The 21,978-nt window shown below is 44.8% G+C and overlaps 2 protein-coding genes across 2 annotated transcripts; one reads left to right on the top strand and one right to left on the bottom strand.

The window, feature by feature from the left end:
- Window positions 1-461: 461 nt before the first annotated feature.
- Window positions 462-8,903, top strand: LOC109780552 (uncharacterized). The gene is given in 16 exon segments (XM_045227299.1): window positions 462-623; window positions 1,118-1,336; window positions 1,428-1,517; window positions 1,909-1,974; window positions 2,863-2,928; window positions 3,046-3,134; window positions 3,221-3,266; window positions 4,198-4,252; window positions 4,837-4,913; window positions 6,073-6,226; window positions 6,311-6,444; window positions 6,516-6,620; window positions 6,713-6,844; window positions 7,799-7,810; window positions 7,812-7,865; window positions 7,867-8,903. Coding segments are annotated over 15 exon segments (1,986 nt in total). The 5' UTR covers window positions 462-623; window positions 1,118-1,318; the 3' UTR covers window positions 8,755-8,903.
- A 325-nt stretch (window positions 8,904-9,228) lies between these two features.
- On the bottom strand, window positions 9,229-12,376 carry LOC109780551 (peptide chain release factor PrfB3, chloroplastic). Its single transcript, XM_020339138.4, has 6 exons — window positions 12,086-12,376; window positions 11,619-11,836; window positions 11,118-11,318; window positions 10,543-10,755; window positions 9,718-9,898; window positions 9,229-9,618 (listed from the first exon to the last, which is right to left on the bottom strand). The coding sequence occupies exons 1-6, from the start codon at window positions 12,222-12,224 to the stop codon at window positions 9,341-9,343; spliced, it is 1,230 nt and encodes a 409-aa protein (XP_020194727.1). The 5' UTR covers window positions 12,225-12,376; the 3' UTR covers window positions 9,229-9,340.
- Between the last annotated feature and the right edge of the window lie 9,602 nt (window positions 12,377-21,978).

Raw genomic sequence — 21,978 nt, 5'->3', positions numbered from 1 at the left:
GCCCGCGAAATTGTCATGATCACGTCAACATTGCCGTCGGGGAGCTTGGACGCCACAATATGGTAACCAATGCAAAATTGTCTAAAAGTCCCGCTAAACGTGCCAAATTCAATAACAACCTCGAAATCCTCTATCCCCACTAGAGAATTGCCACTATCGCCGATATTGCACGCTATGGCAGCTGAGAGCCGCCCACGAAATCCTCCTATGCGTTTTAAAACTTTGGGAAAACCCTAGCTATCGCATACCAACGTGGCGCCATAAGATATATATAGACCGCGCGGATTTTGTTGTTAGGTAGTTTTTGGCCTCGTCGTGGTCTTGTGGATGATGATGCTTTGCGACAATATAAAAGTTTTTTTGAAATAAATAAAAGTTGGTACAATAGACCCACAAAAAGAAAAAGAAAAAAGGGAAACAATGGTAATTGGGGTAGACTATAAATTTGAATTGTACGAAGGACCTGGGTGCACACCGCCACATAAATCCGTAACCTGATTTCTTCTGCTGACAAAGACCCAAATCTGCTGCCCGACCCCGTCCTCTCTCCTCAGTCTCGGAGCCAGGGGCGATCCATCGACCTCGCCTCTCCGCCGCCGTAATCTCCTTCTTCACCTCATTAGGTGCGCCTCTCTTCCCACCTCTCCCCACCTTCGTTCCGCGAGACGTAGGTCCGTCCCTGCCCCGTGGGTTTCCGCGCCAGGGAATTCAGCCCCTTCCCCGGAGCAATTCGAGATTTAGGCGCTCCAAGAAGATGGCTTGACGCGCCGTCAGATTTGGAATTTTGGATTTTTTTTCGATGGTTTGAAAATTGCGACGCGATTTTATCTTGATTTGTTATTCTACATCATGTCCAATCCAGAGCCGAACCCTACTATCCCGTGTACCTTTGCTTCTTCTTCCGCCTGAATCCTGTGACCTACCTTAGCGTTATCGCCGACGCCTCAATCCCGCCGGGGACACCGCGTTCCTGCTCTCTCCATTGCCCTGTGTTTTAGTTTTCTCTACCTTTGTTTTTACTGTAGACGAGTAATAATTATAACAACATGTTGCTACTGTTCTTCATGCCATAGATGTTGAAGTACTAATCGAGTAACTTTTACCATTGTTTTACTAGTTACTACCGTGAGCTGAGTGAGATCGATAAAGAGTGGAGGTCGCCAGTTCAGCCTCAAGAGTGAGGGGAGAGTCTCAGGCTTGGGAACCTTTTCCTTTGGACACATAGCTCGATAAGAGCAACACCCGGGTGTCGCTGAAGAAGCATAGATCGGGGAGTTTTCTTGGCCTGAGAAGTACAGGAGAGCTGCGTAGTGATAGCATGGCTTCAAAGCTTGTGGTTAGTTACTAATCCTTTTTTTATTTCATGAGATCTATTTTAGGGATGCCTTCCTCCAGGAGTAACAAGGGTGAGCACTTCATGCGCTTAGGTTCTTGGAATCCCCTGGGACGTGGATACAGAAGGATTAAAAGAGTACATGAGCAAGTTTGGCCCCCTGGATGATTGCATTGTTATGAAGGTTTGTGACAATTCAACATCCGCAATCAATTCGATGAAGCATAGTCTTTCTTGTGTTGTTCCTCTATTTTTCAGCGCTGATGTTTTAAATAAGTTTATACTTAATATTCATCATTCTTTAAGCAACGTTGAAAACTGAACTGTCTCTTGTCTAATTGACGGTCTGCCCTTGATTTCCCAAGGCACACATGGATATTATTCTTATTGCAATCAAAACAAGTTTGACTTTTGTGTTTTTATCTTTCTCTATTATGTCATTTGTTTCTTTAATGGACGACTGAATTTTGTTTTCCTAGCTTTGGGCTACATCATCTTTTATTCAAATCATGTTTTATTGCTCATTTCCAATCTAATAATTTACCAACATGTTTTGTACCTTTACAAAATGTCAGGATCGCTCATCTGGTCGATCTCGTGGTTTTGGATACGTGACGTTTTCATCAGTAGAGGATGCAAAGGTAATAAGCGGGAATCCCTTCAGTTTATTAGGACTTCAATTGTATCTTATCTGAGGCCAGTGGCAAAAGGTAATGTACAGTTCGACAGATGACGGGTGCTTACTCTCTATTACCTTTCATTCCTTGACAATGTACATAACTAACCTCTAAATTGCCTTTTGCGACAAAGATCTTTTTGTTTTTACCTGTCTTGTGGTTGTATACTGTACATCTAGTTGATCACCAATGAGTGAGGTTCTCCTCAGTTTTAACGTCCTGTAATAGCATCTTGCTTGTTTATCAACCATTAAAAGAAAATGGGCAACTAGTCATTTAATACATGCTATTGCTTCGCTCAAACCAATCATATTTAACACTATCTAAAGTATAACAGTAAATGTTAAACTGTAACAAAAATTTGTTAGGTCAAGATGGGTACTTTATCAGTGTTCTAGCCATCAACAATACTCCCTTCGTTCCAAAATATAAGGTGTATTAATTTTCTGAAATCGAATTTCTTTATTTTCGACCAGGCTTATAGAGACAAATATCAATAACCACATTACCAAATCATTATCATTAGATCCATCATAAAATATATTTTCATGTTTCATTTATTTGGTATTGTATATGTGGATATAAACATTGGTCAGATATAGATAAGTTTGACTTTTAGAAAAAGCTAATATAGCTTATATTTTGGAACGGAGGGAGTGTGCCAGAAGTACAGACATTTCTGAGCAAAGCAATACATTTTCCTTTGTCCTGATCATGCTTTAGTCAACTGAATGAAGAAAGTTTTGAGAAGTGATTAGGATATGATTTGATGGCATCTTTCGACTAGTTTAGTTATATATGATTCTCTCCTGTCGCCTCTATTAACTCTGATTCTCTGTATACTATTTTTAGAATGTCGTTAACTCTGAGCATATTCTTGGAGACCGAACTCTGGAAGTGAAGATAGCGACTCCCAAGGTAAATATTTGCAAAAAGTAGAAAATCTCATCTACCATATGCAGCATACGACAGATCTTCAGTGCCAGACCTTTGCTTGCCTTTTTCGGTAACGATGTGATTGAGTTCTAAACACAGGAAGAAATGCGAGCTCCAGGAAACAAGAAAGCTACTAGGATATTTGTTGCTCGGATTCCACAGTCTGTGGATGAGTCAATGTTTCGCAGGTGAGCTCCAGTACATCTTTTGCCATTGTTGATCTACGCAACCTTCAATATATGAACTTGTCTAAGCGTTGAGATTGTTTGAACAGGCATTTTCAAACTTTTGGAGAAATAACAGATCTTTATATGCCCAAGGTGAGGAAGTTAAGCTGTTATGAGATATATAATATTCTAGATCGAAGTGCCGTCATCTAGTTTGTCCATGTTAGTTTATTTACTCAAACTCTGGTAATATATAAACAACAAAAACAGTTGCTGATTGGCATCAATTTTCTGTAATATCTGCAACCTTCTCTTTTTTTTGATAGTACATTGAAGATATTTCCAGCCAGCGTTTGCACTGTTTTAGTGGAAGTTACTTTTCACGTTAAAGATCACCAAATTACTTATTTAGTGACTTGACACCTTTCCTGGCCATTCATGATCACTCAAGGAGGCAAATACCAAAGAATGTTCTAGTTTTCTTTTGACTGACAATTAAAAATTGATGTTGTTCAAGCCTCTTTAGGACATATTTCAATATAATTGAACGCATAAACCTGTTATTCTATGGTCAAGCTACTTCCCCCACACGTGTTCGATCAGGTTTGAACACCTGACAAGACACAGTGCCTTTATTTGTCAAGTGTGTACTGTTGAAGAGAGATTCGTCCATTTTAACTTAAGAATCTTTGAGACAATTTTCCTTAGAAGTTAGAATGATTTTTCATAGTCTTTGGAGCTTTCATATCTAACAAACCCAGATTATTGTGATGGACATAGATGAGGGTTCAAGCTTACAGACTTGTTTACCGCTAGACACCTGTGAAAGCATACAGCCTGTTGAGGAGTCTGGTCAGCTTGCTTGCATCACTTTAGTTAGAATAGACAAGATGGGTGGAATTGGATTTGCACATGCTCAATTTCCTTTATTTTCTAGTCCCTGTAATATCTTTTTTTATTTGCTGGCCACCTGTTTGATGCAACCATTCCATGATTATGTCCAAAATATTCTACAGAGAAATTGCAGTTTGAGTCAAGATGCTTTTGCTAACATGGGTTTTGTTCTCCCACTGATCTCATGCAGGAACTGGGTTCAAAAGAACATCGTGGAATTGGGTTTGTCACTTTCCGGAGTGCAGGTACGTGTATAGAATCTTCTAAGAGACGTGTTATTTAATTAATACATTGGTAGATCAGATTGAACTAAATAGAGGAAAAATGTTACTCCCTCCAATCCTGTTTAATTTGTATGTACATTGTATAGAGGCTGTGTCAATTAATTTGGATCAGGGGAGTATAACTTTGGTCTTCCATGTGATGCAAAAACATTGCCTTTGTACTATAGCAATATAATGGTGGGACTGGTGCTTGTAGTGCCGCCGCAGTACAGCAAGACCCCCTATGAATTTCACCATCACCCATAACCTTAAATTCACGCGGTAGGGTTGCAGCAGCAATGCCCGCACTAGCTTACATTTGTTCTTTTCTGTTTTGTAACTAGAGTTTTGACTCAGATCTACGATCTTACATTCTTCTGCCTAAGTGCTTTATTTGTTCTCATCTACTTCACTTGTGCATGAGCTAGGATTTGATTTTAATTTGGAAGCTGCATTCCTAAATCATTCTTGGAACTTCCATTTGCTTCACCATTTACAATGAGTAACATAGTGTTCCTCAACAACCTGTTTAGCTTTAGTTTGTAACTTTGAACTGTAATTTGTAGAATGCGTGGACAATGTCATGCAAGAAAATCATGAGATTGATGGCACAACCGTTGTTGTTGATCGTGCAACTCCGAAGGTACATATCCCAATTTACTTAGCTCAGTGTTTGAACTTGGAATACATGTATTATTTTGTGTGCTCCATCTCTAATACTTAAACTAGAACTAACACCCAGGGTTTAAAGTAGGAAGGTTTGTTTTGGGGTTGAATTGGTCCGGATTGTAATATCTAATCGTACCATGATCCTACCAATTTACTCCTTCTAGTGCTTGAAAAGTGGTGGATCGTTTTGCGGTTGAACTGGTCCGGGTTGTGATATCCAATCGTACCATGATCCTACCAATTTACTCCTTCTAGTGCTTGAAAAGGGGTTATATTGGACATGGACATGATCCCCAAAATGCAACTTTGATTACTTATTCCTATTGCAATGTATGTATAAAGTTGAACAAAACTATATTGTGATTTTTGTCAAGATAAACCTATATGTATGATTGTCAAGTGTCCAATCTGAACATTTTTAAAGATACATATGCAGTCAGAGTTTTTGAAGTTTGATTTTGCTATGTCCAAAGCGACCAATTTTATGGAACTTGAGGGAGTAATAATACATACAATACAATTCATTATAACTATGTACTTTTTTATCTTTATTTATGTATTAGCAATGTGTTACTTAAGAAGTTGGAAGGTCATAGCAAATGTATATGCTTTTCTTGTTTGATGAACCTGTACGGGCAAATGTTTCTATACTGATTGAAAATTGTTGTAATGGTAGAATTAATGAAGAACTGTAGCATCTAACAGTAATAAATGATACAGTTTCAATGTACTGGAAAATGGAGGCAGTATGAAAGCATATAAAGAACAACGCAGACTAAATGCTAAATTTTGCTTACAAATGTAAGTCCGCAGGATCATGATCCTAAATATGCTACAATTAGCATTTGGATACAACCATGATTCTATAAAGGGCCTCCTTGGTACGAAGAAATTGAAACACTCAGGGATGTGAAAAGCACATGATTATAGTGTTATGGCTTGTTGATCCCATATGAGACACAACCACAATAATTGCTCAACAGAGCTGCTTGAATACTGACAAACATGCACACATTTTGAGATTAGGTGTTACTTGATTAGAGAGAGATAAAGAGATCAAGAACAAGGGCTTTGGTAGCCTCACACTGGTGCTCTAGTTATCCACTTAAGATATTGCTTTCCCTCCTACATAGCAGGATGAAGAAGTCAGGCACCCTCCAAGGAGGGGGGGAGGAGCACAGGGCGAGGGTGGTTATGGCTCATACAATGCATACATTACAGCTGCTACCAGATATGCAGCTCTGGGCGTACCAACACTGTATGATCATCCTGGGCCAGCTTATGGAAGTAAGTCTTGAGCTCTACACTTTGCCTGATATTTTGACTTGGAAACAATCAATTGTTACTGAATATTGCAAAAAAATTGGCTAGGAGGTTACTTGAATGAGCCCCCTGTATCAAGCAAAAAGATATTTATTGGTAGACTCCCACAAGAAGCAAATACTGATGATTTATGGGATTATTTTGGCCGATTTGGCAGAATTGTGGATGCATACATTCCAAAGGTTTGGCTCTGCCCATCATTATTGGTAGTGTTTAGTCTTTTGACAACTTACAAACCCTAGTGGTATCGTAGGATCCAAAAAAGAGCGGCCACCGTGGTTTTGGTTTTGTTACTTTTGCTGAGGACGGTGTAGCAGATCGTGTAGCGCGAAGAAGTCATGAAATTTTGGGACAGGAGGTGAGACAACAAGAGCCACTGCCTCAGCTCAGCTTGCCAAAAATGCCAGTGTGGAGATTAATTCATTGATCTGCCTTGTGTTTTCTCCCCAGGTTGCTGTAGACTCAGCTGCACCCGTTGAGGGTGGCCCCAGTCGAGGCGGTTACATTGAACCACCTGGGCCGTATGGAGCTTACAGCCCGATGATGTCTTATGGCCAGTTCTCTGGCAGTCTTGGTTATGATGTAAGTAGAGAGCAGTAACTAAAGCTACTACTGTTTTCATCTTCTTCATATATATTCTTGTGAAGCGGCATAGGCTTCAAATTAGTTTCTCACTCGCTCTTCGACTTTCTCGATTATCACTTGTGAGTTGTGAGACATTTGCTAACAAATCTTTCTCACGTTTCAGTATGGTTATGGTCCCAGTGGAAGTAGCAGCAGATCAAGAGTACAACCACGCTACAGACCCTACTGAGGCACTCTCTTGGAGCCATCACAGCATTTAAGCGACATGGTAGTAGCATGAAGATGCTTATGACATTGTGAGAACATGATAGTGAAAAAAAGGATGTTCCGTTGTCAGGATTCTATGGTACCGTGTATACTTATGTTTGTTTTTGTCCAGGATATATGCGTAACCCTTTTTGTTCATGACATTTTTCTGTATTCATGTGCCACCGGAAATTTAATTATATGGTGTGGCAGACTCTGAACATTGCAGATTATGCTAGCTCGCAGACGGGTTAGCTGTGCAGTTTGGTTACGTTTTTCAGCGTTGGGTCTATTTGGTTTGCTCCTTGGGTAAATTCGGCTAGCCAAGGTTCCGGTTGCTCATGTTCTATCCATGGATTTCCTCTAAAATTCCCATGTGCTGTCAGCATCTGGCAATCACTGAACCAAAGGCGCACCATTCCCTTGGGTTTTTGAATGTTGGTCAAGTGATTAACCTACTGGGCCTTGTTACCACCTTTTCTTAGTTTGCGGTTGCAGCATCGTTGCCCCCCAAAAAGAAGGTATTTGAAACGTGTTTTAGCCAAACGGTAAAATAAGCAAACGAGTCAGACAAGCACGATTTCAAAAACCCATTAACTTTAGTACAAAGTTGTACTAAGTTAAGACATTTTTTTTGAAAAAGTTAAAACACTTATTTTGAGACGGAGGGAGTAGTAAACTACTGTGATGATGTGCATGACCCAGTGCCGCGTGCTGACCAAGTGACCAGTTCTTGCTGGCTACCCATCTTCTTTCGCCGTTGTCAACCAGTATCAAATAATCTGTCATGGAGATTGGAGAACCCGGCGTTCACGGCGGAGCTGGACGTCACTCGGGGCCCATCCTACGGCAGGTTCGTCTCCAGCGTGCGCGACCAGCTCGTGCTCCACGCCGGCGCGATGCGCCACCTGGAGCTCGTCTTGCTTCCTCCCCAGTCAGAGGACCCCGGCAAGGCTCCATGGATCGGCGTCATGCTCCGATGCGGCCCCAGGCAATCGGCGCTGCTCCGGATATGCGCAGACAACCTCTACATCTCCGCTTACCGGAGCTCGGACGGTCTGTGGTCCGAGTTCCTCGGTGGCTCCCTAATCGCCGGCGCGAAGCCACTCTCGTTCGCCGATAGCTACGGCAACATGGCGAGAGTGGCCAAGGCGGCACTCACCCTGGGCAAGGAGGAGCTCGAAGCCGCGGCGGAGCGCCTCACGGCCAGCGCCGGCACCCAGCAGGAGATCGCAAGATCGCTGATGACCATGTCGGTGATGGTTAGCGAAGCCATCAGGTTCAGGAGCGTCGGCGACGCGCTCGGGCACATGATGTGCAACGCCGCCCGGCGAGGGGTGCTGCCGGCGCACATGGTGGAGCAGGTGAAGAACTGGAGGAGCCTGTCCGAGTACTGGCTCGGGGCCGTCCTCTACGCCCAGCCGTTCCTGCCGTACATAGAGGCCGACGGTAGTCAGCACTATGGCCACATCCCCCAGCACCTGCTCGCGCCGGCGAAGATCGACTGCCAGGACCACGCCATGATGGCGCTCGGCGTCGCGCTGAACCGGCAGAGGGGGCTGCAGGACAAGCACAAGGCGGCGCTCGACGAGCACTGGCGCGCCGTGAGAGCCCACGCCCGCAAGCTTGACAGGGAAAGAGCATCTGCATCCAGTACATGACGACTCGGACTGTCGGAGTAAGAGTTTGGTCAGAGAACATGCTTTCCTATACCTGGTATATTTGCCTTTTTGGCTTGAAATGTGACCCATGTTACAGAGGTTCTCCTCTGGTAATGTGCTATATCTGTATCAGCAAAAATGGATTTACAGGACGCGGAGTTTCTGCACCCGAGCTCAAATGAGCTCGGGTGAACAGTAAAATCAAAACTAAATCAAAACAAATTCAAAAAAATCCATTTTTTTTGGGAGAAACATTGACAAAAGTTCTAAGTGCTTGCAAAAATTCGTCATGAAATCACATTCCTAGAAGGCATGGCAAAAAAAAAAAACAAAAACAGTACTCTGAAAAAGCTACTTTCAAAAGCATTTTGAAGCACTGAATTTGTTTTTTTTGCCACGCCTTACAGGAATGTGATTTCATGATGAATTTTTGCAGGCACTTATAACTTTTGTCAATGTTTCTCTCAAAAAAAATTTGGAATTTTTTGAATTTTTTTCGATTTTACTGTTCACCGAGCTCAAATGAGCTCGGGAGCAGAAAGGCACTTTCGGATTTACAGAACTGCACACGAATTCTTGCGTATCGTCATCCATGTCTTGAAACAATACGACCCCTGATGAACGGTTCGATGTCGCCTTCCAGGACCGAGTTAAGGTCGGACAACTGGATGCCCGTGTTAAGATCATGGACCAATTCCTGGGGCCCGAACGTGTATCGTCTCGTCTCGCGGTTGCATCCTTCCTCCACGGCTTGTTTCTCGATCATCTTCGCGTCTGGTACTCTTAGTTCTCTTGTTATGATGAGTAGCTTTGCTTTCAGCCTGCTCACGGCTTTTAGCTTGTTTGCGAAATAGCTTCTTTCACCTGTGGAGAGACCAACCCAAGAGACCAACCCAGTACATTTAGCCTGCAGCTATATGCGGGTTCCCACTTGCATGAACATTCTACATTTGTGTCCATTACCTGAGCTTTCGGCAGTAACTCCACTCGGTATGTGTTGAACTCTCACAGTGGCGCCATTTCTTCGATCTCGATTTTCACATTCACTGGGTAGTGGAGAAATCTCCAGATCGTTGTCGTCCAAGTGAAAATTAACTGGTCTATCCAAGAAGAGAGGAATTATATCGACTCTAGCTGAAATCGCCTGGAAGCTTTGGTAGGTTTAGAGTTAGCTATTCTGATATGAAGCATTGTTAGGAAAAGATCATGATAAAAATAAATCCATTCTAGTATCAAGCATCACAAGGAAAAGATCATTGTAAAATGCCTTCTGATGCAAAATGCATAAGGAGAAGGTTATGCTGAAAATTGCACACACAATCTGGGCCTCCAGAACATTGTACCACAGTTTCTCCAGAAAACTAAATGAAAAGGATTTGAACTGGGAAGACATAAGATCCTAGAACCCAGAGACTTCACAGAATGCATACTGTTGGTTCTGATTTACACCAACATAATTGGGTGTAAAGAAAATGCTGAATTCTGAAGCAATATCTTGAAAATGTAAATTTAATTTGAACATTTTAAAATTTGTATTGAAGTCCATGTCCTAATTTGTTCCAGTTCTTGAGGGAGCGTGACATACTTCTATCTTTTACTCAGCATCTAGGAGGTGCTCCTATATTTTGCAAGTTGCTCACTGACACAGATATATTCAGTACATGCACATGAGTCAGCTCTATTGAAATGGTTCTGAAAGTACGACTAAGGTTTCATTGATATAACCTTTGTGTTTAATTGTTTGGACTGAAAAATATCGTAACAAATAGGAATAGAAAATGGAATCACCTCGCCAGTGCCAGAATTTTCAACAGAAGAGTAGATCATTCTGTGCATTCCTTTTTCTCCAGAAAGGGTACCAAACATGTACTCTGATTCAATCTCCAACGCTGCAAACTGGATATGACCACTTATTGATGCGATCTTCTCTACCAGTCCTTCTTTGCAACGTTGCCTCCGTGCCCAACTTGTATACATGCCAAATAGCTTCTCTGCCCATAACTGCAATCAGAAAAAGAATTCAAAAAGGTGGGGATGATTAAATTTGATCAAAGGACTAGTTCGGACAAACATGGACATATGTACTTCTATACTATATCATTTAAGTGCTGATAACTATAAACTAAGATTTGGAAGAAATGTTAGCAATGACCATCCTTTAGATTGTTTTTTTCGCTCCACCCTTTTTAATGTATCATCGTTTGTTGTCTAAATAGAATATTACACTATTCCAATTGAAGAAAAAATAATGATAGCATAGTAAAGAGGTATTGTGATCAGTGCTATATTGGTGTTGCCTTATTGTAACATCATCAAGCTTTGATCAATATTTGACTTATTCAATGCCACTGCAATCAACTAACCTCTGAAGCAACACCCTCAGATCCAGCAGTGACCATGATACAAGCTCCTTCCTTGTCATATGGACCCTTAAGAAGCTCGTACATCTGGTAACGATCTAGAAACTCACTAGCATCCAAAGAGATATCATATGCTTGCTTAAATAGCTCTCCATTTATGACATCCATGCCTGCTAGTTGACTTATCAACTTAGCCTCTTCAGCCTGCACATCATATCTAATGAACAACAATAACCAAATATGCTAACTCTAATTCATCATCTCCACAGTTCACAATAAAAGCAAAAAGACAAGGACACTAATTCATAAATTTTGAAGTGGCGAAGGGAAGTAACTGCCCACATCGTTTAGTCCATCTTCTGCTTCTCAAGCATGGTCCTTATGCCTTTATATAGCACAACCGTTTTATAAAGCATATGCTATATAAAGCGTATTTTTTGGGGGTTCAAATTTTGGACAAGTAAAACAGTTCACTGAACTCACATTATGCATCTAAGCAAGCACCTTATATAGAAGGTCTTTGAGATGATCAACCGCTCTGATGGCATCCGACAGAGCCGAGAGCGTCTCATGTGACTTGGCCGGATTGTCCCACAAGTTACGGCTTTGCAATACTTCTTCGTGTTTGATTCTCCGTGCTTCCTCCCTCTCCAGTGCATTGGATGCAGACAACTCGACCCGGATAACCGCATCTTCGATCCTCCTTTTCCAGGAGTACAAGCCTTAATAAGATTAACCAACAAATGGCATTAGAATCAGTTCTTTTAGTTCTTAAATTTCTTTACGGAGGGAGTAGCAGTTTAGCAAGACGTTCAAATCTGGCTCGTACATTGGGTGCATTCAGGTGGCACATTTTACGCAAACTGAACTGTACATTCAGGACTGATCTTAATCATGGGAAATCCAGGACCATGTAATTTCTAATCAGTCTAATTGATTGATTCACTACAAAACTGCAAAGGCGGACCTACCGAGCTCCTTGTAGGTGGTGGCAGTGTCACCACGGCCGTCCGCCGGGAGGGCCGAGGGGAGGGAGAGGCGGCCAGCGCGGGAGCGGATCGCCGACGCCCGAGCGGAGGCTGCCGCCGGCGGCGAGGCCGCCGTGGCCATGGCTGTTGTAAGAATGCGAGCGGTGGCCGGTGGGGAGTGATTTTCAGAGGGGTTCGGGGGCGCGGTGTGCGGCGGAGGAAGGTGTAGCCTGGCGTGGTGTGGCTCACACGCGCCTCATCCTCCGCCCAATCGCCACAGCCCACAAGGCACAGGCCAACTTTTCCGTGCTTCATCAGCTCGTTTATGCAACCAGATTTTTTTTTTAGAAAAACTTCCGATCTACTTCATCAAACATTACAAAGAGCACGGGAAGTAATAAAAACTACATCCATGTTCAACCATCTAGCGACAACTACAAGCACTTGAGCGAGCCAAAGACCATCGGCCCTCTCTCACTAGAGCAGGCAAACTTCATTGTAGTAGACAGTCAAAAATTCGTCATGCCAAGTCCCCAAAGGACCAGCGCACCAGAGCATTGACCGTCGCTGATGAAGAGAAGCGTATATCAAAAAGATCCAACCTGTAGATGCATGAATGCGGACGAATGAAGACCAAATCCATACAGATTCACCGAAGACAACTGCCAGCTGAATCTCGTGAGATGCACCGCGGGGACGGGGGCTAGGCGGGGAGAATTTTATTCCATCTTCAAGGGGTTGTCGCTGCATCCCCTTCCTGCGCAGCACACGAACGCTAAAAAAAACTAAAAAACTCCTAAAAAGGAAGCATTGTCGGCGCGAGGCGAGGAACCCTAAGGCCACGTGAATCCAACCTAGGCCGGCATCAGGCCCTAGACTGTCTTCGAGCAATTACAATAGGTGTTACATATCAAAGAATTTTGATGTCATGAACTGGGTCACTACTAGGCATAGGGAGTGTCACGCTGAAATCAAAGGATGGAGTTAGCTCATAGGTCGAGTGTGTAGAATTGAGTCCGTAAGTGTAGCATTTTTGGGCATGCCCTTGTCCTGTCTTCGCCCCTGTGTGTCAATACATGTGTTCATATTACTATTGAAGTTGGACTAAACATGTCCATGTTTTTTTACTAGGCATAAAATTAAAACATGCATTTCACTCCCCCCCCCCCCCCATTTTTTTTTGAAAGAAAGGGCTTTCCCCTGCTCCATTTCATAGCATGAAGCAACAACAGTTTCACATCATTCAGGCCTGCCAGCGTGGTCATGCCAGATCAAAGCGAGTAGGCACCCAACACAAATGTCTACCAAACCAGGTTCTTTAAGTATTTTCTTCTGCGCACATATTTATTCTTGAACTCATTGTAGTATCCACATCAATTAGCATGAGAAAATCTACATTGTGGATTTTCAGTTCTTTTCCCATATGATCTTGGGCTCGTGCGGCCACTAGATATGAGAGCCATGGCTCTCTCTAAAAAAACAGGATATGAGATCTATGGCCACTTTCATGCACATCGTTTCCACCTGACTCTTATAGTGAAAATACGGTTTCATGCTAATAACAAGTGATTAGAGGAGTAATGATAATACATCAATCCATAGTCACCGGAAAAATGGAATGCATGGGGACAAAAGAAATGTAAAAGTGCATATTTTATACTATGAAATCCTCTCTTTCCATAGTTGTATTTGGTCTGAGAAAGGGTATTCTATGAGATTAATGCTCACAAATTTGATGCAATGTTCATTTAAAAAAATCACTTTTTCAATTAAGTTAATACCTTTTTAAAAATGTTCACCTTTTTTCAAAATATGTTCACGTGTTAAAAATGTTTGAATTTTCATTTTTTTTAAAACCATTCATGTTTTCAAAAAATGTTCACATTTTTTTTAAAAAACGTTCGTACTGTATGAAATATCGTCTTCCATGTGTTTTGCAAAAACTGAATGAAAAAAAAACGAAAAACAGGACACTACAGTAGCCAGGTCGCTACAGTACAATTGTCTCTGCCACTGTTCCTACTCGTGGCGCCAGTGGGCCGGACTGGTCGGCGGTTTGCCCTGTGCGTTCATGCGACTGTGCCGCGGCGAGCGGCATATATAGAAGCTCTCCGTAATCAGAGCCACCTTAAAAACAACTGAAAAAGAAGTGTAATCAGCCACGTTCTCCAAAGGAAGAGGCAAACAGCCGCGCTGGGCCGCCGGCGGCGGCGACACAAAGACGTCAGGTCCGCCACGGATAGATGGTCGTCCGGCCACCCGTTCCAATCTGGACTCTTTATCTCCTTGTCACTTTTTCTTGCCTTTTTCTTTGTCACGGACGGAAATGGTCCCGCCAACTTGTAGAATTTCCGTATCAAATAGGAGTATGACATACTCAAATTGCAATTTTTTAAATTTTATTTACACTTGCGTGCGCAACTGAACGAACAGACAACATGCGTGCCAAGCTTCAAAGGTGCGTACGCCCTGAGGCAGGTTCTGCGCTGGTTCTGCCGTTTGACGTTGCTGACGGCCGGCGGCCGGCGGCACACCTGTATTGTGCGTAGCGAGCAGCAAGTTCTCGTTAACAAAACGTTTTTTTAAAGGAAGTTAAGGCAACATGACCAAATGTTCTTTCTTTTGTTGCTGCGGCAACATGACCACTGACCAGATAATAAACTGTATTATGACCACAATATCTTGGCAAACATTCCCAGGAAAAAATGACATTCACGAACATTTTTTCTGGCAGTTTTAGTTATACAGAGATGACAGAAATTTTAGTGCAGAAGGTATTTTTTTCTTCAGAAAACTAGCATCGTGTAATTTTGATCAGACTGCTGCCGTTGTACTCCTATAGTATGTGTAGCAATTGTATACCACCGGCTCAGTTGTACATGTAGTGGGAGGGCCCAAAAATAGTCGAAGGAAGGGGCCGTGCTGGGCCAGATGGTGCTGGGCTGCTATGGTTACGTCGTTTAATCATATATATCCTCCCTCATATGGGCTTGGGCTCGACCAAGACTAAAGCCCGCTTAGCCCAGGCCCTGACCCGTATTAGGCATTCACACATAGCAAGAACACTCCTTGCCCGTGCGCTGCTGGTGCAGCTAGCTCCAAGTTTTTGGGCAACAGCAACGCGTATCACGTATCACACTAGTGGCGCCGCGCCGTCACGTATCACACACGCATGCAAGCCGTGATAACTGACCGCGCAAGCCAGGAGCTCCCCGAAAGTTCACCCCAATTCCCAAGCTAAAGCAAAGCTAAGCCGCTGACGACAAGAGTCGTTCCTCCGTTTGTGAAGGCAAAAAAGCAAGAGTCGGCGCACGACACGATTACGTGCGCCCGAATTGCAGGCCCGCGACGCCGGCCGGCCTAGCTAACCGATCGACGATCGAACAAACCCGCCGGCCACCCATCTTGGAACGGTGGCGGAGCTCACCACGGCACCCCGAAACAAACCCGGTGCGTGCGCCCACGACTGCTCCGCGCAGTCAGCAAGTGACACGAGCGGACTCGGCATCCCGTCCGTCGATGGGCACGAATCGAGTCGCGTGCGCCGGCCGGGCAAAAAGCACGCGACGCAAACGCAACCGATCCAACCCACGCCACGCACGCACGCATGGCCGGCCGGCCTCCGTTATTCGAGTCGGGGGTTGCCTATGGCCTCCGTGCCACTTTCGCCGCCGCCGGTCGACTTCCTCGGTGCGTGCCCGGGCGTGCGCCGTCCCGGAACCAAACCAACGACGACGTCTCCTCACCCGCAGCAACAGATTTTTTTTTTTTGAGTGCGTGCGTTGTCCTACGGACTACGTGTACCTAACATAACGACCGGCCTCCGTTTCTTAATCGGATCCGTCTCCGTCCGGGCATCGCGTCACACGAATGACCTTTGCATATGCATATGCCACCCTCCCTCGCTCAACGGCATGTCATGGCTAGCGTGAGGGACAGGCCAAGGGGATTAGGACGTCCATCGCCACACCACGCCATCACGGAGACGCAGTGTACTCTTCTTCCACTACTACCAATTAACAAAGAGCCCGATCGACACTTGGAGCTCATCCTCGCCAGCGGCGGCTGCTTGTAGAAGCTGCCTCACAGGACTCGCGAAAGTTACATGTGCACGGGCCGAAAGGCCGTGACGGAACTATGACCATGCATACCGGCCGACCCGTCTCAGCTAGTAGTACAAGATAAGTGCCGATCAAGGCTATTCTAAGTGATCAATGATTATCTTTTGGTGAGAGCAGTCACTACCCCAGACAATAATTAGTAGGACTTGTGTAGTAACATTTCTTTATAAAGAGGTGCTTAGAATGGCGCCAAATAAAATTTATACCAAAAACAACATAAGATAAATAACGTTGAACCACCTTTACAGAACTACAGCCGCGCGCACAAGATTAGGTCAATAAAATTTACAAAGGTCAATATCATCGAGAATACCATAGGAGAGCTCAGTAGGCAAGTGCGACGAAACCTGCTTAAGATAGAACCAAAATGTAAGTCGAGTCGGAGTACACATGACGTAGGGACAACAACATCCGAAGATATCGAGTCGCTGAATGGACCCAACCAGACCACATGAAGAAACCACCCCGCCTTCAATCTTCCTGCGTGAGAGGACCACCCAACCCCTATCGATGGAGAAACATCGCCCTTGGTTGGCAAGAGCGCTCCCTATAGGTCAAGCTCGCACACTAGCTAGTGCTCGACCCATCGCAATAGACTTAGCCTCCTCCAAATGTTCCCACCACTGCGCACCAATTAACCATCGGATGACTAGAGAACTATGCACTTCAAGGCGAGACCATCATAAATCCTCGACCTAGAGCAGATGTAGTCTTTTCACCCAGAGCACCAGAGAGGGAGATGGAATGCCACAACGATGGCTTTAGGAAGGAAACGATTCCAACGGGTGTCGTCGTTGTAGGCCATGGGCGGCTAGCTAGGTTTTCACCCCTGCAAGACATCTCTGCACTCAAATCCGAGAGTGCCCAGCCGCCAAGACATCTGCCACACCAATCATGATGCCACCCTCACGGCCATGGCCTCTCGCCATCACTCAAGACGTTGCCTTATCATAAGTATGTTGCTTTTCCCACCATCCAAGGTTGTCACCAAAGCGCACCACTTCTCTCAATGCGAGCTTCCCGCCACCACCATAGTGCCACCTTAGGTCTTGTTCGATTATTCCTTTCCACGAGGAAATTGGAGAGGATTGGAGGGGATTGTTGAGGATTTTGACTCGTAGGGACTTAATCCCTCTCAACCTCTTCAAATCTCATGGAACTGAACTAGGCCTTATAGAGAATTTTTTTATTGAGACCTTACAAAGACTTGCCCAAGCGAGGATGGCGTAGGACGGAAAACCAACCTTTCATGTTGTACCATTAATTGTCATTTCATGTCCGTCAATGGTGTAAAATATATATAGTGTTACGTATGTCCGATTGGAACTTGGAAAACCACACTTGTTAAGATGGGCTATTTTATTAGTTTTGCGTATGCAATGATTTGTGCCACCACACCACACCAATTTGACTAGCCACGGGCCAAGTAACGTCAAGGATCACGCCCAAACACACCTACTTTGTACTGCTACAGGCGGCTTAATCAAAGGAAGTAGAGTCTTGTAAGCAATTTCATGAGGTGATATGGATGTTTACGTGTTGGAAAACAATGCACACGAGCTAGCTGCTCCCGATAAGAATCTCTCTATTCTTTTCACATTTTAGCTAGGGGAGAACAGGTCGTCTCTGGATTCATTTATTCAGTGTAAGTTGTACTCCTTTTTGAGAGAGGGAGAGAGTACTGTGTACTGTTATTTTTGTTGTGCTCCATTCGCACGTCCGTTCTTTTTAACAAATTCTGACCAAATTTCTCTCTCTTTTACATGCATGGGAAGCCCAACCCAATTTAGTTTCAGCTATATGAAGATGCAACTTTGCGACATGTTTGGCCGTTTCTGAGACGAGCTCAGGAGACGCAACGCGTGGCATGACAATAACAAGTTAGGCTCCTGCCATGACAAGAAGGAAGAAAATATATAGCTAGCGTACGCGCTGCATAAATCCACGCAGTCCAACAAAAACGTCCCTCGCAGCTTCTGGTCGATCGACCGCGCAGTCTTACACGTCCACTTTGCACACATACACGTAGGTATGGATGGTTCAGGCATGCTGAGGTGACACGGAAATCTTATCCGCTCTATTCAACTCCGGCCGAATGGGGTCCAAGCTTCTTATATTTTGGCCCGCTGAGCCACGTCGACATCGACCAATCAATAAACAAATTTTTTATTTATGCCAAAACAAAAGTGAATTCGTGCAATATACATAGTTTTATACGGCTATAGACCACGCAGTGGCGATGATATTTGTGTATACTACGTGCATATACGTTAGTCGGCGCAAAGACAAGTCAAATAACAGACCACGATTTATGCTCTCATACCACACACACTGCATGCATGTATACGTACGTGTGGATATATATGTGGACACCAATGTGCCCATCCCACGTAATTATAGATACGTACATATCAAAACCAACGAGCACATCCTCGAGGTACGTACATTCTCGAGCTGGCCAGTATCTCGAAATGCGGAATTTTTAGACGCCGGCGCCGTAGTATTTATGCACGTATACGTAGGCAAACACGTACGTAGATACACGCAGTGGTGCATTGAGTGTGTGCCTGCGATGTGTGTGGTAAAACTGACACGGAGGTCTTATCTACACTTATCCTGATCGGGCACGCAGGGGCTTCAAGTCGTTTTTGTGGCTTATCCGCCAAGGAGACCCACTCGAGCAAGGAAAGGAAGAGAAGAGTTGCCGGAACTCTCGCGAACGAATGGATGAATTCATGAAGGTGATGGGCAAGAAAAGATTCCGGGAAAAGTAAACGATCTTCATCGACGACACGCAGCCCGGTCTACTTCGTTCGTCCAAATCCAGCCGGAACGGTGAGGTTTACCGGCTTTATCCGCCGCTTTGCCGGGAAATATCCGTTGGTCCGGTCCGACCCGTCGGGCTTAGCCAATAACTTCTGCGCTTATCACGTAACAGTTGTGGGCCCTGGTTTGATCATGGTCCCAAGCATGACATTCCGTTACGTGCATATCCTCCTCCTTTTCACCTCGCTCTCGTCTCGTCTTCCTTGAAGTCCCTTTCAGCTCAACTTGCCATAGATTTATTTTACGAGAAAACCGTCTACTCTACTGGCTACTGGCTACTGGTGGCTATGGCTTTTTGGAGTGTACATTATGCATTGTGCCGGCGCTTTTTAATATCCAGAAAAAATGTGAACCCTTTGTTTATTTTTCCGGCGGGTGACTAGGAAGGAAATGTGATCCGATCTTTTCTACGTGTGCATTCAATTCATCCATCGAGCAACGTGAGACGGAGAGCGTCTTCTTATCTCAATGTACAGTTAGTAACGGCCGGCCGGTGTGTGTGTGTGGCGCTGTAGGGCCTAGCCATTCTTGTTTTCTTCGAGACGATCGGATCTCCGTCCGTCCAGCGCTGCTGCTGTTTGCTCCGAGGACACACACAGGATGACAGGAATCATCGAAGAAGATGCCGTGGCCGTCGAGAGACAGCGGGGGCAAAAGGACATGGAGGAAAAGGGCAGGGGCCTACGTAGGATCGCAGTCCAAGAAGATAACCAGCCGCCCCTCGCGGCCGGCGGGAGCCGCCGGGAGAAGGCACCAAGAAGAGAATTCCAGCAAGGCAACGACGCCTGATCGGGAGCCTGTAGCGATCGATCTACTCGATGACGGGACAAGGTGTGCGCCGCCGGCCACATAAGCAGGGAAAGGATTAAAGGGCCTTTCGGTTGTGTATGCATATAACTGGGGCTGTGCGTTGCCGGCGATAAAGAATTTCCACTGGACTGCTTTTCTCCCACTTGAGAATGAGACCAAACATGATTCACACAATTTGCTGCTGTTTTTCCTGTGAGAGAAACAATTTTTTTTTTTGAAACCAAGGCAGAAGATTTGCCTAATTCATTAATGAAGAGAGAAAGAGAGAATGAAGAGTGAAACAGTCGGTACAGTCTCTCTACGCCTCACCCAGAGAGCATGGGTTGAAATTCAATGGAGTATACATTTTCCCACAAAATAAATAAATTCAATATAAATAAATTTTATTATCCTTTCCTTTAGGGTAAGCTAGGAGAGGGGTATAATAGACATTTGTCTCAACCATTGCATGACTATTTGATTTAAAAATAAATAACATGTTTTTTTATCGGTGTATGGAAATGTAAAATATTTTAAAATGTAAAAAAATGTTTAGATGATATATCCTCCTCTCGTACCGGTAGTTGGCCACAATTTTCATATTTACCGAAGTAGAGAAGAGATAGTGATTAGCCGGTCTGATGAGAAGCGTGTGGGCGAAAGAATAGAAAACCATGTGGGGTGCAAATTTGGTGGAGGGTGGGAAGAGAACGTACATGGAGGGAGGGACGTGGGGTGTCACAGGAAATAGACGACCTATGACGAAACCTTAGGTTCCTCTGAAATATAGAGATAGAGTATAAATTACAGAACAAGATATAAGTAGAGAAGTAGAGAGTAGATAGAAATAGAGATTAGCCGGTGAAAGGATTGAAGAGATCGTCTAGAAGGAGGAGGGGTGGGGGTTGAATATGAAACTACCAAATTTTATCATTTCTTTACAAATTTGGGGTAATGCGGATAAAGTAAGATCTCCCAATGTGCAACATATACAGTAAGAACAACCTATATGATGCAACAAGCTAGCTAGCAACTAGGAAAGTAAGAGCAACAAGCTAATTAGCAAGCACCACAAGTAAAGGTATGGATGTTGGGGATCGTAGCATAAATTAAAATTTTCTACGCATCACCAAGATCAATCTATGGAGTTTACTAGCAATGAGAGGGGAGGAGTGCATCTACATACCCTTGTAGATCGCGAGCGGAAGCGTTCAAGAGAACGGGGTTGATGGAGTCGTACTCGTCGTGATCCAAATCACCGATGATCCAAGCGCCGAACGGACGGCACCTCCGCGTTCAACACACGTACGGAGCGGTGACGTCTCCCACGCCTTGATCCAGCAAGGAGGAGGGAGAGGTTGAGGAAGAAGGCTCCAACAGCAGCACGACGGCGTGGTGGTGGTGGAGTGACAGTTCTCCGGCAGGGCTTCGCCAAGCACACGCGGAGGAGGAGAGGTGTTGGGGAGGGGAGGGGCTGCGCCTTGGATGTGGTACTGCAGCCCTCCCCTCACCCCTCTATTTATAGGGAGAAGGGGGAAGGGGGCCGGCCCCTCTAGATGAGATCTAGAGGGGGGGGGGGCAAGGGGGGAGGGAGCTTGCCCCCCTTTAGGGTTCCCCCCAAACCCTAGGCGCATGGGCCCTAGGGGGGTTGGCGCCCATCCCACTAAGGGCTGGTTCCCTTCCACGTACAGCCCATAAGGCCCTCCGGGGCAGGTGGACCCTCCCGGTGGACCCCCGGAACCCCTCCGGTGGTCCCGGTACAATACCGGTATACCCCCGAATATTTCCGGTGACCGTATGGTGACTTCCCATATATAAATCTTTACCTCCGGACCATTCCGAAAGTCCTCGTGACGTCCGGGATCTCATCCGGGACTCCGAATAACATTCGGTAATCACATACAAACCTTCCTTATAACCCTAGCGTCATCGAACCTTAAGTGTGTAGACCCTACGGGTTCGGGAATCATGCAGACATGACCGAGACACCTCTCTAGCCAATAACCAACAACGGGATCTGGATACCCATGTTGGCTCCCACATGTTCCACGATGATCTCATCGGATGAACCATGATGTCGAGGATTCAAGCAATCCCGTATACAATTCCCTTTGTCAATCGGTACTTTACTTGCCCGAGATTCGATCGTCGGTATCCCAA

The sequence above is a fragment of the Aegilops tauschii genome, chromosome 1 (genome assembly GCF_002575655.3).
Source record: "Aegilops tauschii subsp. strangulata cultivar AL8/78 chromosome 1, Aet v6.0, whole genome shotgun sequence".
Taxonomy (NCBI): domain Eukaryota; kingdom Viridiplantae; phylum Streptophyta; class Magnoliopsida; order Poales; family Poaceae; genus Aegilops; species Aegilops tauschii.
The sequence above is the reverse complement of the archived record's forward strand: the minus strand, read 5'-3'. Positions and strand labels throughout refer to the sequence as shown.

Excerpts from the sequence above, each read along its gene's own strand:
- LOC109780551 (XM_020339138.4), bottom strand. The coding sequence starts at position 12,224 with ATGGCCACGGCGGCCTCGCCGCCGGCGGCAGCCTCCGCTCGGGCGTCG. Across the intron at positions 11,837-12,085 it reads CACCACCTACAAGGAGCTCG|GCTTGTACTCCTGGAAAAGG; the intron begins GTAGGTCCGCCT and ends AATCTTATTAAG. Across the intron at positions 11,319-11,618 it reads TCAAAGACCTTCTATATAAG|GCTGAAGAGGCTAAGTTGAT; the intron begins GTGCTTGCTTAG and ends TATGATGTGCAG.